At 50.4% G+C, this 15,285-nt stretch overlaps 1 protein-coding gene across 11 annotated transcripts in view; it reads right to left on the bottom strand.

Annotated features, from left to right (window-relative positions):
* Positions 1–205: 205 nt before the first annotated feature.
* Positions 206–15,285, bottom strand: part of IKZF1 (IKAROS family zinc finger 1) — an 89,204-nt gene continuing 74,124 nt past the window's right edge. For 8 of the 11 annotated variants that reach the window (XM_074358683.1, XM_074358682.1, XM_074358681.1 and 5 more), the window contains 3 exons: positions 14,679–14,804; positions 10,179–10,313; positions 206–4,242 (listed from right to left, as the gene is read on the bottom strand). In XM_074358683.1, coding sequence (XP_074214784.1) covers positions 3,524–4,242; positions 10,179–10,313; positions 14,679–14,804 — 980 coding nt within the window. In that variant the 3' untranslated portion in view covers positions 206–3,523. The remainder of the gene's footprint in view (positions 4,243–10,178; positions 10,314–14,678; positions 14,805–15,285) is intronic. The other 3 variants (XM_074358686.1, XM_074358678.1, XM_074358684.1) reach the window with 2 other exon arrangements.

The raw sequence follows: 15,285 nt of genomic DNA, 5'->3' as shown, positions 1-15,285 counted from the left end.
CCGGCACCTACCACCTCCACCCAGCCTCGGATCCACACCCAGAGATCAGAGACGGAGACTGAGGGCCCCAGGCCCGGCACAGCTTGGACAGCAGGTGGTCAGTCTGCCAAACGAGCTGACGCCGCTGTGTGCAGAGCATCCCCGAGGACCCCCAGCCCCCTGACCGGGACGTCGCCGCTCTGAGGCTAGCGTGGGCTTCACGGGATGGGCCAGACAGAGTATTCGTTGTCTTTATTCGCTCTATCACTACAGAAGAAGCATTTCAAAATGTGTACAAAACTCTACTCTATTCCTCCAGAGTGGGTGGGGCGCACAGCCGTCGTTCACAGCTAAACAGAAATAATTTAACATGATCATAGAGGCAGTTTTTTTCATTTACAGTCCTGTACATGAATTTGCCAGCTGAACACTGAAAGCTGCTCTGGATACAAACAAAGCCGACCTTAACAATCACCACACACAACTTCGTAAAAAAGTGTATTAGAAAGAGCTGGCCGCGTTATTGCATATTGAAATCTGGTTACACGTGTTCACAGTGAATGTTACGTACCAACAGCATTGTGCTTTTTTTTTTTTTCCCTCTGATGTCTGTGTATCTTAAATAAGTCTAATCTTGGTTCATTTCAAAGTTAAACACACACACACACACACACACACACTTGAACTGAAGGAGAGATGTCTGGGTTTGGCATAGAGCTGACCTTCCATTTCTGCTGGAACTCAAGAAGTTCCTTCATGTTCCTTCATGTCTCATCTACACAAGTCCACGCCGTCTCGCTTTTGTTTCGGCAAGAAGATGACGCTGTGAGAGTCACAAGGTAATCAAAGCAAAACAAGGAAAAAAGCACAAAGATAGAAGACAAAAGACACAAAAGAACTCCCGTCTTCCCATCTCCTTAAAGGTGTTTCTCCACGAGGCTCTGAGATCTCATTCCATGGTTGATGCTAAATTGGAAGTGTCACATGCTGGTACCCGAAGCGATGCCCTTTGGTGACAAAGCAATGATCACGCAATTTTTTTCAGTGAGTCTTCGACTAAGACAAGCCCTCGCTCTCAGGCACGGGACGCAGAAGGACCTGGGTAGGGAGCTCTGCACGGATGGACGCTGGGAGACCGGGGAGGGGCGGGAACGGCAAACAGGGATTTCTTCTTGTGATCCACGGATCCGTGTGCCACCAGCGCCCCTCTTTCTGCGGATGCTCATTTTAAACCCCACGAGAGTGCACGAAGCCTGGGCGCGCTTCGGCACCCAGCGGTCCCCTCGACACACACTCTCACTGTCAAACAGCAGAACAAACCACAGAACAAAAGGGTGTCAGGTCATGCAAAATCCTACTTTTTACCAGCTAGAAGCAATCCTTGCCAAGCTTTCGGTACAGAATCTGGTCAGCTCGCAAACATAATTTAATTCTTTGTCGACATGATATGCAACCTTACTTTTAAATACAATACTTTCAAAGAGAAATGGCGTTACGGTGTAAAACCACAACAAAAGATGGGTAAATAAATGGTCATCTTGGCTATAAAAAGCAGAGGGAGGAGGGGGGAAGCCCTGGAGAAGAGAATTGCTGTGGCCACTATTTACAACTGTGCGTTAAGCTTTTGTCTGAAGCCACGGGGGGGAAAAACACCTCCTTTCAATGAACTGATGGACGGGAAACACCAGGGCAGGCGGTACTGGCCAGCGAATGGGAACCTACGAAGTCTCTCACCTTGAACCTGTTCCTCTGACTGTAACAGTCAGCAGGTCAGCTCTCAACCTGCTCCTTTACCCAGGACATTCGTGCGTCAGTGCCTCAGTTATCACAATGTTGTCTCTTTCCAGTTTCAAAATTGCCATAGCGTTCTGGAAGCAAGGGGACCCAAGACTCAAGGATGGGTCATCTCCGGGGAAGCCGTCCCTTCAACAAAACTCAAATGCACCCGAGCAGGTATGTTTCCAAAGAACTTGTCTAGACCAGCGGTTCTCTCCAGGGGAAAGCTTTTGGCCCCCAGGGGACATTTCTGGTTGCAAACGAATACTGTAAACATCAGAAATTGGACAATTTTCCTGCCTACGAGCCAGAGAGGAATGTACTCAATGTACTTAATGACAGAATCATCCAATTCTATTACCTTCCTGGTGGCGATCCGAACCACAGACACCTTTGTGGGGTTTCAGAGAGCAATTAGGGTCCTCACCTGCCTCTGTCCTGTCATATCTCAAGGGCTGGTCACGAGAGTGTCCTGAACACTCCAATCCCCCAGCAAGAACGATTTCAGAGCTTACATCCTTACTGCAGAGAATTTTGGACTGTTTGAAAGTTTAGGTTCAAACAGGGAGCTGCTATATGTCAGTGACGTCTGCTGGACTTTCCTTGACCTGAAAATGAATAGTCACCCTGAATCACTCTTCTCTGGGTTTTAATGTGAGAAGATTATTCACAGTGGCCAGAGAGAGAAATCCACTGATGGGAAGAGATCCAGGCCCACGGCTGGAAGCCAGACATGAAATGAGGTCTGGAAGGGGCCTTCGGCGGGGGAGAGAGGTCACAGGTAGATCCTGTTCTGGGAAGGAATGGATAACCAAGGAAATGAGTGTGGAATTTAGACTAAAGGTTGGTTTCTGAGGAATCCCATCATTTGAGAGTTTCAGAAGGAATTCAGGGCCAAATTTCAGGGCTGGTGGCAGAAATGCAGTGACAGCGCTTGGGGCCATCGAAGGTCTGACGATGTTCAAACAGACCACAGTGGTGTCCGGATGGGCCCACAGGAAGACTGAGTTCACTCTGCTTGACCACGGGGACAGGGTGACAGCTCAGGACTTTGGAAACTGCGAATGAGTCTGAAAGGCTCTCAATCGCAGCCTCCCTTGGCCCCAGTAGCCACTTTTCCCCAACAGCGAATTTTCCTGTGCAGAACTGGACTTAGAATAACACCTGCGTTTAGAAACTGTGGCCTTTGGCCCCAGCTACACACACACACATGAGCGCGCGCACACGTTTCCAGGCTCTGCTGTGTGGGGTGCCTCCCGGGCCGATCCACCGTCACGGCCACACCTGAGGGGCTACGACGCTCAGATGCTGGGACCCTGGAAACCACACCTGGTGTGTGAATCCCCCTGCGGAGGCCGGGAACCGGTTCATTCCTCCCCAGGCTCTGGCCGGCTTTTAGAGAATTCTCTCCGGAAATGACAAGTGGTTTGGAGGGCAGGGATCCAGGGCGCCACAGGGGAGGGGATGCCAGCCAGCAGTGTCCAGACACATCCAGGAAGAGGTCAGTTTGGCGAGGAGTGGGGTGGGGGTGGGGGTGGGGTGGGGTCCGAGTGTAACCCAGCATCCAGCACGAAAACCTCCGCGTCTCCCAAAGCAAGAGAACGAAGGAAAGGGGCGCAGAGAGGAGTCAAAGCAGAACGGTGTGGTCCGGAGCCGGCAGCAGCCGGGTGGGGGGGGGGGGGGCGGGGATGCTGGCGGGGCCCCGGGCGCCCCCCGGCGGGGCCGCCTCGGTCCACGCAGCGGCGGGCGCGGGCCGGCGGGTGATGCTTTAGCTCATGTGGAAGCGGTGCTCGCCGCGGGTGATGTGCGACGAGAACTCGTACCTGTCCTGGCTGTGGTGGCCGCACATGTTGCACTCAAAGGGGTCCCGGAAGCCGTGGCAGCCCATGTGGATGGTGTACATGACGTGGTCCAGGAAGAGCACGCGGCACGGCTCGCAGCGGTACACCTTGAGCGGCTCGCCGGCCGTGCCCAGCACGCGGAGCGCGTCGTGCGCGCCGTCGGACGCGGCGCGCAGGGCCTCGAAGGCCGCCTGCTCCTCCTTGACGGACAGGCCGTTGCGCGCGTGCGCGCCGATGTGGTTGGTCAGGTAGATGAGGCCGCCGCGCTGCTCCTCCGCGTTGCTCTCGGTGTCCGTCGAGTCTGGGCAGCTGTGGCTGGGCGACGCCTCGCGCTCGGACGACGACGCGGCCTTGGCCTTGGAGAGCAGCAGCAGGTGCTCGGCCGCGCTGTCCGGCGCCGCGGGGCCGGCGCGCGCGGGGCCGCCCTCGGCCAGCGGCTTGTGCAGCGGGAACAGCGGCCCGAGCGCCGCCACGGCCTCGGCGCCCGCGCCCGGCGGCGTCTGCACGAGCGGCCGCAGCGACTCGGCGCCCAGGTAGCTGATGGCGTTGTTGATGGCCTGGTCCATCACGTGCGTCTGCATCGCCTCGCTCTCCTTCTCGAAGCCGGCGCCGCCGTCGTACGGCAGCTCCGACAGGCACTTGTCCCCTGCGGGGAGACGCGGGACGGTCAGGCGAGCTCGGCAGGCGCGGCGGCCGGGGCCGAAGTCCACACCGGCCGGCGCGCCCCCCTTCCCCCCTCCCCCCCCCCCCCGCCGCCGCCGCCCCCCCCAACCCCGCAGGGCCAGCGCCCCCCAGGCCCGGCGAGGCCGGCACAGCCCTGCCCCGAGGGCCCCTGGCACCGGGGTCGGCACTTCAACCAGCCAGGCCGGACAGGGCGATGCCCGAGGGGGTGGACCACACTCCGAGCGTCATTTAAGCAGCGCTTACTCGGGGGAGCGCGTGCTTAGCATGCACGGGTCCTGGGCTCCATCCCCAGACCTCCTTATAAAAACCCGCACATACTCAAACGGACTGAACCCATACTCACGTCTTTGACTCCACATATTACAGTTAAACCGGTTTTTAAATTTAATTTAAGGTGACTATTTAGATGAGCAAATGTATTGTAGTTGTATATATTTTCAATACCATGTTCTAAGTAATTTGCCGTAACTGGTCCGTGTAGCACCAATTCATTTAATTAAAATACTTAATTATAGGATCATTCATGAGCGATGGACTTATTTCAAGGGCTACGGCATGACAGATTTATTAAATTCATAACTGTAACACCCTGGCAGAGAGCTTAATAAAAATACAGTAACTGTATACTCCTTGCAGGGAACAGGGAAACGGTAGAGGGAAATGGTGTCAGCCTTGCCCGTAACACAAGGCGGGCTCGGCCTTGTGGCGGGAGGAGAAAGGATCACACACAGTTCCCACATCCTCCCTCGCTTCACACCCCACCCTCTTCTTCCAGTCATTAGCAGCCGTGGACCCCGGGCTGCGCAGACAGGTGGCGGAAAGCTGGGAGCAGACCGAGGATGCTACAGGCAGAGGGGTGACATGTACTTGTTCTTGCAAAAAAAAAAAAAAAAAAAAAAAAAAAGACCGAGCCTGAATGATGCCTCAAGAACGACCGTCGAGGGCCCACCAGCAAGTTCTGCCTCAAGACACATACTAATATCATGGTTCATAGCAGGAGGCAAGCTCGCTTCTGCCAGAACTCCCCACACCGACACCTTTAAGATGTTAACATTAAGATCAGACATTAAGATCTGCGGCTGGTTCTTAGCAACAGAAGGGTAAACTGCTCTATAGTTCACTGACTTAAATTATTATTATTATCAGTGACCATTGATAATCATCAAGAGTCTGCCCCATCGCACTATAAGGTACCTTTGGTCTAATTTCTTGCTTTGGGGTGGATGTTTATCGCACAATGGCCTGGCTGCCTTTCAGTCGACTCTCCTGGTGGTCCAGAGGGATGCACAGCCTGACAGCAGTGCCATGAGACCCTGGATGACACAAAGAGACTTGCCAGTGGCCAGCCACGCCCTTGCAGAAACTGAATGGAATGGACTCTCTCTGCAAGTTGGGTGGCAGGGGACAGAGACGTGGTGTTTCTCTCCACTGAAGGTTAGAAGTTACAGAATAGCATCAGAGAAACCGTGTCATCATCTCCTGTTTTTGTGCTGAGGATTTAAGCGTCTTCTTACATTCACCCCAGCGGGATCTCAGTCCATCCTTCCCCCAAACCCCGGCAGGGAGAGGAGGGGAGTGCGCTTTGCGGACAATTTTAATCAGTACAAAAGTGCTTACAGCCCCGCCCAAAATGACACTTTTCCACTTAACCACCCTGTGTCTCTCAAAGTCATGGTTCTGTGGTTTCCCAAGGAACCCCTGGAATTGTTTGCTTTTGAAACCGGGAATCAGCAAGAAACGGAGGTAGGGAAAAAACAACGTGTATTTCAGATTAATGTGGCATATTGGCATATTGAAACCTCCCACAGAATCTATCTTCCTTAATATGCTACAAGGGGAGAAAAAGCCCACAAAATTCACTTTGGCAAGAAGCTAAAGAAAGGTACATATTCCAATGAAATACATACTCATAAAAAAAATCAAAGACCAAAAAAAAAAAAAAGAAAGAAAAAGAAGAAAATTCTAACACAACATGTCTAGCAAAGCTTCCCTGCTGATCACACTTACAAAAATCTTAACTATGAACCAACAGAATGCCCAGCAATTTCCCTAAAATCCTCATATCTGTAGAGAATCAATTCAGATAGGTGTCTTTTTCCACTTCTGATCAAAAAAGCAGCTGACACTTCTGCTGATGGGAACCAGGTGACCCTGGACAAGTGAGCGGTGAGGCTGGTCTCCAGACAGGAGACAGGAGTTAGGCCCTCGATGCTACATGCGGAGAGGAAACAGCCCAGTGTCCAGAGTAACCCCCTGCAGGGCTGGAAACCACACTCCTCAACCAGGGACAGAGAGAAAGTCTTTTATCAAAGACTGCCCTTCGCCTCCCCTGAACTTCCCCCAGTTCCATCCTTGGCATCCTTTCAGGATTTAGAAAAGTCAAAAGCTCTCATAAGGGGTTAAAAAAAAAAATCTCAGATACAGTGGGAAGAACGCTGACATGCCAATCAAGTTGCATCAGCCCAAATAGACTAATGGATGAAATGGGAAAAGTCAGGCTCACCATGAAAGTATTTCCTATTCATCCAAGGGAATAAAGAAGTGAAACACAGACCAATGAGGCCAGCCTAGGAAAGAAGCTTAGTTCAAGGAGGAGAAGAAATGCCTCATAATGGCTTTGTGACATAGATTCAATTTAAAAAAAAAATACTGAAACACAGCATGCTAAAGCAACAGAGTAAGACGAAAATGGTGATTTTGGATCTCAGGAGATAAATGAAGTCCAGACAGTATTATTATAGTGTTATACATACGTGGATTAGAAACAGCAAGACATAGAACATAAAGTACCAAAAATGGAATGACTGATGTGGAGAAAAAAACGTAAGGTAATACAGGAAATCAATGTGAGAAAGAAAAAAAATAAACTTAGAGAAATGCTAACAGATATGGAAGACAAACTCCAACACAAGGACAACTGGTATCCTTTACAACAGATGGAACAAAAGATATGTTTATAAATAAATAAATAAAAAAAAAAAGACTTTCCACGAAATAGAAGAGTAAAAAAAAAAAGGGGGGAATCTCCAGATTAAAATGTCAGGAAATTTTTTTTTGTTTAATTCAGAATCCAGAAACACCAAGACATGTCCGAGTTAGGGTGTTTAAATTCTTCAGGCGTGCAGAGAGAACATGGAAGTCTTGCCTTCTGTCCTCAGGGCAAAATCTAAAAAATTCTCAGGGGAGGGAAAAAAGAGTGACCAGCATCATATACTCGCCAAGAAGTTCTTCAAGCAGAAAGGCAGAAGCAGGCAGCCTCAAACGCAGAACAGTTGAGGAATCAGAACATTTATAGAAGCTTTTTGAAAAGTCCAGTGAATTAAGGGATTACTCAAAATAAATGGAAATAGTAGGGCAAGGGCTACATCTGAGCCTTGACTTTACTTATAAAATGAATAACAAACAGCTAAACTACTTGGAGAATTAATTCAGACTAAAATGTGAATAGTAGGCAGCTGGAAAATGTAAAAATCATAATACAACCGAACACTGGGAGGCAGAGTAACATTCTTGATTTTCAGAGCAGAGACTCAGCTGACATTGTCTAAGTGGAAGCAAACAGATTTATTTTTTAAAAAAATTTATCTTTATTTATTTATGTTGGTGGGGAAGGGATTAGGTTTATTTACTGATTTATTTTTAATGAAACCCAGGACTCCACCACTGAGCTATATGCTCTGCCTCCCAGAATCAAATAGATTTAAAAATGATTTGAAGATCTTCGCGTTTTTCACAGCACAACTTTTTAATCGTAGAGAAATCCTTTACAAAAGAATGTCTTTCTGGGAGGAAAAATCTATTTGATGACAAGCCAGCCGTCCAATTTTGTTTGGTGCTTAGCAAACTCAAATTCAAATCGAAATAACAAATCCGCCTCTGAAATTTAAGACACGTCTAAATGTGACACTTTCATCTGAACCAGCATTTGTCATATGCCAGCGTCCTTACGGAAGTCTTAACTTCATGTTTATCGATCCACCTCTGCGTTGCATCCACTCACAATTATAAGCAAGAAAGATAATTTCCGTGAGGCTCAGCTACTCTTAATGTTGGGTGTTTCTGGATGATGGATTTTGTGGTGATTTTCAAACATCTTTGCATTAAAATTCTTGACATTCACCATGCGTCATTGTAATAATAAAACAGTTTTTTTAACTTGAAGAAGAAGAAACTATACCAAGGAGGTTATGATGGGTGGCAGGAAGCCGACCACGGTCACAGTCCTCTTTTGGTTCCTCTCTGTAGTTAAAAGCGTCTTCCCACCCTTACCACGTGGACTCAAGACGGCAGTTAGCAATGCTGAGCACGGCTGTCCCTTTCCTGATGGGCGTTGTCAGTCACATGCACCTGTGTCTGCGTATCTCAGAGCATCAGCTCTTTGACGACACAATGGCGAGGGAGCTTACCTACACTCATGCCCAAGTTCAAACACTCTATTCAGAGGTCGTGTGTCAATGAAGCAAAAATGTACGCCCTTCTGAGCGATGCTCAATGCAAAAATCATACTGCCTTACAGGTTCCCCACCACCATCACCAAGCGGACATCGGGGAGGAGCCGGGGACCACTGCCTTCTCACCGCCACCCAGCCACCTGAGACCCCACCTCCTCGGGTCACCTCCCTCCTGCCCTGCTGGGGAAATGGACCGTCTGCCTCGTGCTCATGGCGCATGGGCTCCCATCCATGTGGGCATCTCCCCGCGCTGTCTATCTGGCCGGTGGGTGGTTCGCAAAAGTGTTCTCCAACAGAGTCCTAATCCTCTCCCCTGGACATGACCCTCCCCCAATGGCATGACCCTCCCCCACGGTCATCTCCCCTGGGCATGACCCTCCCCCAATGGCATGACCCTCCCCCACGGTCATCTCCCCTGGACATGACCCTCCCCCAATGGCATGACCCTCCCCCACGGTCATCTCCCCTGGGCATGACCCTCCCCCAATGGCATGACCCTCCCCCCACGGTCATCTCCCCTGGACATGACCCTCCCCCAATGGCATGACCCTCCCCCCACGGTCCTCTTCCCTGGACATGACCCTCCCTCCATGGTCCTCTCCCCTGGACATGACCCTCCCCCATGGTCCACTTTCCACATTATCTTCATGGTATTATCATCACACTGAGGGTTTCTAAATGCTGTCACAGCCTTGCTGTTCATCTATGTGCACAAAACCCTGTAAGATACGTAAAGAGGGGGCCGAGGCTCGGAGAGGCTGAGTAACTTGGCCACGGTGGTAGTGCAGACAGGTGGCCGTGCACTGACACCCTCAGGCGCCTCCCCTCCACTGCCCAGGTGTCCCGCTGCCTGCGCTCCAGTGTCTGGCCTGCATGAGGGCGATGGGTGTGTGTGTCTGTCACCCACAGCGGACACAAGCCCCTGGAGGCAAGGGCTGCCCCACCCTGACGGCACCGGGCACCGGGAGAGATGCGGCGGCAAGAACAGCCACCGAGGCCATGTCTCCTCTTTACTGGGCACCTCCTGGGCCAGCCGCTGTGACGTTCTGCCCTTTAAACCTCCAAAGTCGCCCATGTGGGGATATCATGAGCTTCTTGTGAAAAATGGGCGCCTGATGCTCAGAGAGGTTGCTCAGGTCGTGGGGGGGGGGGTCCGAGCCCTGTGCGCACCGCCCCGGGCTCCCCCAGGTGGACACCGAGCATCCATAGGTGACTTCCCCGGGCGCTGCAAACCCACGTCTAAAAAAATGCTTGGGAGGGAGGTTTGTTATTTTTAAGAAGCCTATTGGAAAAAAATAAACTCCAAAATGGTAAGCTTACCAAATTTTTGCTTTTGTAAAAAAGGAGCTACTTTTTTCCTCTCTTCTACCCTCCACTCATTACCGCCTGAGGCTAAAAGCACCCGCGTGGTGGTGGTTTTAAGAGACAGCAAACGTTTAACTCTTACCAACAAATTTCTGAGGCATAGAACTCTTACGTTTGGCGACGTTACTTGCTAGCCTGTCCAGCACTAGGGAGCGCTCTGGTCCGATCTTGCACAGGTCTTCTGCCATCTCACTGTGGTTGGTTTCTTCTTTAATGACTAAAGACAGAGACAGTTAGAGAGGCCGGTTTAGAAGCACAAAGGATTCGGTCTCGCCCAGCGTTCAGTCTGACACCGGTCTGATCAGCCCTCAACTTCTCACATCCTCCCTCCAGTGCACTGACTCAGTCCATCCGGACAGCAGCAATCTTGAGAATCAAAGGACTTTCAGAGCTGGACGTGACCTAAGGGCCCCATTCTAACAACCAGCACCGCAAACTGAGATGCAGAAGGCACGTGGCCACCAAGATGCTTCACCGACTCCCGGCAACGCGGGGAGAAGGCCCAGAGCTCCGGGACCCTGAACACGCAGCCAACCGAAGACTGAGGAACGCCGCCCGGCAGGAAATCCCGAAACTGGGGAGGCGGGCGTTGGTTCAGGGAGTGTTTCCAGCCCAGCCTTACTTTTCTGAATCCTCCCTTTCTTTCCAGAACTGTGGACACAGCTTTGAATCCCGCACAGTCCAGCTGCATCCCAGCTTTCCTGATTGGATCTCTGGAAAGATAACTTTGTCATCTCCCTGCAATGGATCCTCACGTGTAAGAAGCGAGAAATGGAAACTGATATTATCTTCCCAATGGCCAGTCAGTTCTTCCAACACCGGTTCTGAAGGGTCCACTTGGACCGCATTGCCGTGTGCTTCCTCCTGGCTCAGACGGGACATGCTGACTCACCCCGGGGTCGTTGGAGGGTTTACCCATCTCAAGCGTTGATTGTCTGTCTGTTCTTCAAAGACGTCTGTGACACAGCTACATTTTCATATAGCATCAGACATCCTTCTTGTTTAAAAAAAAATGCCACTTCCCTCATTTATTTTTCCAGATACACTTGCCAATATTCCACTAAGATGGACAAATCGATTTCATGTTAAACCCGGCCCAGATTCCAGAGGATGCATATGCCGTGTCTGCAGGCTCCCCTGTGCTCAGTCTCGCCTCAGGATGCTTTGCTGGACTTCTCACCATGCCCTGCACGCTACCCGCTAAGATCGTTGCTAAAAATTTTTGTGTCTTCATTGCTTCATTCTGAATGTTGCCTAAAAATATATTTCAAATTGGTTATTACTGCTGGTATATGCAACTTCTCAGCTTTGGGAGTGTGTGTTTCGTATTATGTGGGCAAACACAAAATCCCACACCCTGATTTACAGGAGGGGTATGTATTAAATCTATAGAATTCAGTTCCACTGGTTGTGTTTTTGACCTATCAAATTAATACATTCTCTCTCTCTTTTTTTAAATTGAACTGTAGTTGATTTATAGTGTTGTGTTAGTTTCTGGCGTACAGCATAGTGATTCAGTTATACATATATTCCTTTTCATTATAAGTTATTACAAGGTATTAAATATAGTCCTCTGTGCTATACAGTAGGACCTTGTTGTTTATTTATTTTATATATAATAATGTGTATCTGCTAATCCCAAACTCCCAATTTATCCCTCCCCCCACCCCTTTCCCCTTTGGTAACCAGATGACTGGATAAAGAAGTTGTGGTATGTATGTATATACGATGGAATACTATGCAGCCATGAAAAAGAATAATGCCATTTGCAGAAATGGATGGACCTGGAGATGGTCATACCAAGTCAGACAGAGAAGGACAAATTTCATATGAGATCATTTATATGTGGAATCTGAAAGAATGATACACATGAGCTTATTTACAAAACGGAAACAGACTCACAGGCATAGAAAACAAACTTACGTTAATATGCCTTCTAATGTGTCTACCTTCTCTGCAAAGTGGGGCACAGTGGCCTGCCCAGGGAGCCCACAGCCCCTCCAGCTGGGTTTCCTGTCTGCCAGGGCACAGGCCCTGCTGAGAGCTGAGACCCTCAGAGCCACCACAGTGAGGGACAGTGAGCCCAAAGCTCACCGACCATTGCTGCCCCAGCCTCTGATGAATTTCCCTCTAAGGGCTGGCAACACAAGCTGGGCGCCTTAGGCTCAAAGGAAGCTTATATTTTCTGTAAAAACATTAGGAAATGCTAACAGATCACCCAGAGCCTTTTACAAAAAATTATATTCAGAAAAATGACACTTTTCCTCCCTGTTTGTACTTAATCCGAAAGAGTGGCCTCAACCGAAGGGGGACTGGAGAGGGAAGAGCCCTTGGGAGCGTCCGCCTGTGCGTTCACAGGGGCCGGTCTTGGGGGTCATGGGGAGGCCGGGGGATGGGAAACACACAGAGGGCAGGAGTCAACCCGCCCCGGCCCCACAAGACCCCACCCACTGGGGCCCCGAGTTCCCGGTGGTCGGGTAGGACTTGTACCAAAGTGCTTGCCGGAGAGAGTCTCACCCAGCAGTAACTGCGCACGGGGAGCCTGTGCGTGTCCTGAGTTTAGGATGCAACGCCATTGTGTGAATTCCAATCGTCGGATCAGCAAGAGGGAACAGCTTCATGTTTTAGGGTTAAATGGATCCCAGCGGGAGGGTGACATCTAATGCGTATATTCCTGACAGGGCAGCTCAAGGGGGAGAACCCAGTTTCAGGGTCCATCCGGCAGCCTCAGCGTGAACACTCAGACAGGTGCATGGTACAAGCCTCTGCCCCCACACCCCTCTCACAGCCTTTCTGTGGGGCTGGCCCAGGCGGGAACTGTCATCCTCCTAAGGGATGAGCCCCGGGTCACGGTGGTCAGAAGCAGATTCCAAGGCAGACCTCGAATCTGGGTCTCGGTGAAGCCGACTCTGCTTCTCCTCTGGGGGAACCTCTCCAACCTGCTGTGAGGTCACGGCTTGTCACCTGGGTAATGAGAACGATGGAGAACGCCAACCCCCTCTGGGCCTCGGGGTCACTTTCTCTCCTCAAGTCCACGTGTACAGTTTTAGGGGGAAATTCAGATTATTGTATTCACTAGGACTTGGTATTTTCGGTAATAAGTCCTCAGTGAATTTCTGTTGAGTACGTAAATGGCTTATTTAAACATTTACTCGCAAGACCCATTAACTTATTTTTTACAAAGACAATATCTGACTGTTCACATTTTATTTGAAAGGAACATAATTAGTCCCTCATCCCTCAGCCTCCAGCCCTACGATCTGGCCACACATTATTCCAGGGATGCTGATGATTTTAATGTCTAGCGTTTCCTCTTCAGCTAAACCCTCAGCAGCTTTCCATTCCAGAAATAGACCTGAGACTCTGAAGGAAGCTAAATGGTAACGTAATGGAACCTGCCCATTTTACAGGTAAGAAGATCAAGGCCCAGAGAAACCTGTTAGCCCCAGGTCTCTGGCAGATCAGCAGGGGGGGACAGCGCCAGGATCACAGTCCCCTTGAGAGGCCAGGACTTCGATTTTTACAACTCATTCTGATTCTGACCATTCTTTCCGTCCACTCCTGTCTGCTGTTGGTAATCCGAGCGTCCCTGAATGTACTTCAGAGCATTGAAGTAGACTTTAAAAACGGTGAGGATAGTAAGTTTATGTTATGTGTATTTTACTGAAGAACAAAATGAAATAAAATTTGAAATTTAAAAAGAATCCTCCAAGAGCTGCCTGGTGGATTTTCCTTTCTGAGTCACTTTTTTTTTTTTCTTTTTCAAGTCGGAATGTTGGAATAAGACGAGATAAATTCTCCGCTGTTGACTGAACGTCCACCCCTCGGTCCAAGGATGGCTTTTCCAGGAGTCGGGCTAAATGAATCGTGACTTGAAAGAGGTTAGCTTCCCCTGACCTGCTCAGAAGATTCTTACATCTTAGGAAGTTAGGAAGGTGTCTTTGAGGACGTCTGCCACCCTTCTGAGTAAATCCAGCCTCCTTCAGCTCTCTCCCTCGACATCTTTCAGTTTCCATCGTCTAAGATGAGAGCCGAGTGTCATCTGGTGATGCAACACACAGAAGCATTCGTGCCCAGGGGGACAAGGCAACCTGCCCCCTGCGACAGCCACAACCCTGCAGATGCTCAGGGTCCCCCAACACGTGCACCCCACGTTCCGTACCGACGCGTGAAAAGACAGCCCGAAAGCTCTCATGCGATCCACCTCATGAGAAAAACAGTCTTCAAAACAAGACTTCAGACCTTATTTTGAGGACAAAGCACAAAGAAGCAATTTCTACTCCAGGTTTAAAAAAATATAAAAACCGAGGAGGGAGGGTCTAGCTCAGTGGTAGAGCGCATGCCTCGCGTGCACGAGGTCCTGGGCTCCATCCCCCAGCATCCCATTAAAATAAATAAATGAATAAACCTGATTACCTCCCCCCCACCAAAAAGAAATAAATAACATTAAAGAAAATCAGAAAAAAAAATTCCCAAACTTCCAAGAGGCTTCCGCAGATTTCCAGAGGGCGGGGTTTTTGGGCCACGCGCCCTGCCCCCGGCTGCGTGCGGGGGGCCGTCCCCGTCCCCGCCGCCCGCTTACCTGGGTACAGCGTGCCCGGGAGGCCCATGCTCTGCAGGTAGTTGTGGCAACGCTCCTTGTGCTCCTCCAAAGAGCTCCGCTGCTTGTAGCTTCGGCCACAGTATCCACACTTGTGGGGCTTGCCGACTGCGGGAGACACAAGTGCGTTTAGGAGTCCCGTTAAGGGTCGGCGTCATGGGTCACGGGCAAGGCACGCCATGCAGTGACCACTAAAAAGTCCGCAAAATACAGCAAAACAGAACTAACTCTGCTCTTGATTGCTCAAAGCATGAAGGACTCGGTCAGAATTACTGAATTTAAAAATGTCAGTACCCAGGGGGCCCCCGATTGTACCAAGCACTGCCATGATCCTTGCCCACTGTCCGACCCGGTCACTCTGTACGTGGGGGAAGCAAACGCGGGGTTGGCCCCGGGGTGCTGGGCAACAGGGCAGAGACGCCAGGACCGCCCCCCGCCTCGGCCGGATGCACGGGTGTCCCCCAGAGTCGGACTCCCGTCCTGGGCCAGGTCTGGCGTGACACTGGTGCCGGATCTAACGCACCCAAGGTGACTTCAACTCCGAGGCGTTCAGGTCTCTCTCCAAGAAACCCTCGGTGGACAAACACGC

The sequence above is a fragment of the Camelus bactrianus genome, chromosome 36 (assembly GCF_048773025.1).
Source record: "Camelus bactrianus isolate YW-2024 breed Bactrian camel chromosome 36, ASM4877302v1, whole genome shotgun sequence".
In the NCBI taxonomy this organism is placed as follows: domain Eukaryota; kingdom Metazoa; phylum Chordata; class Mammalia; order Artiodactyla; family Camelidae; genus Camelus; species Camelus bactrianus.
The sequence above is the reverse complement of the archived record's forward strand: the minus strand, read 5'-3'. Positions and strand labels throughout refer to the sequence as shown.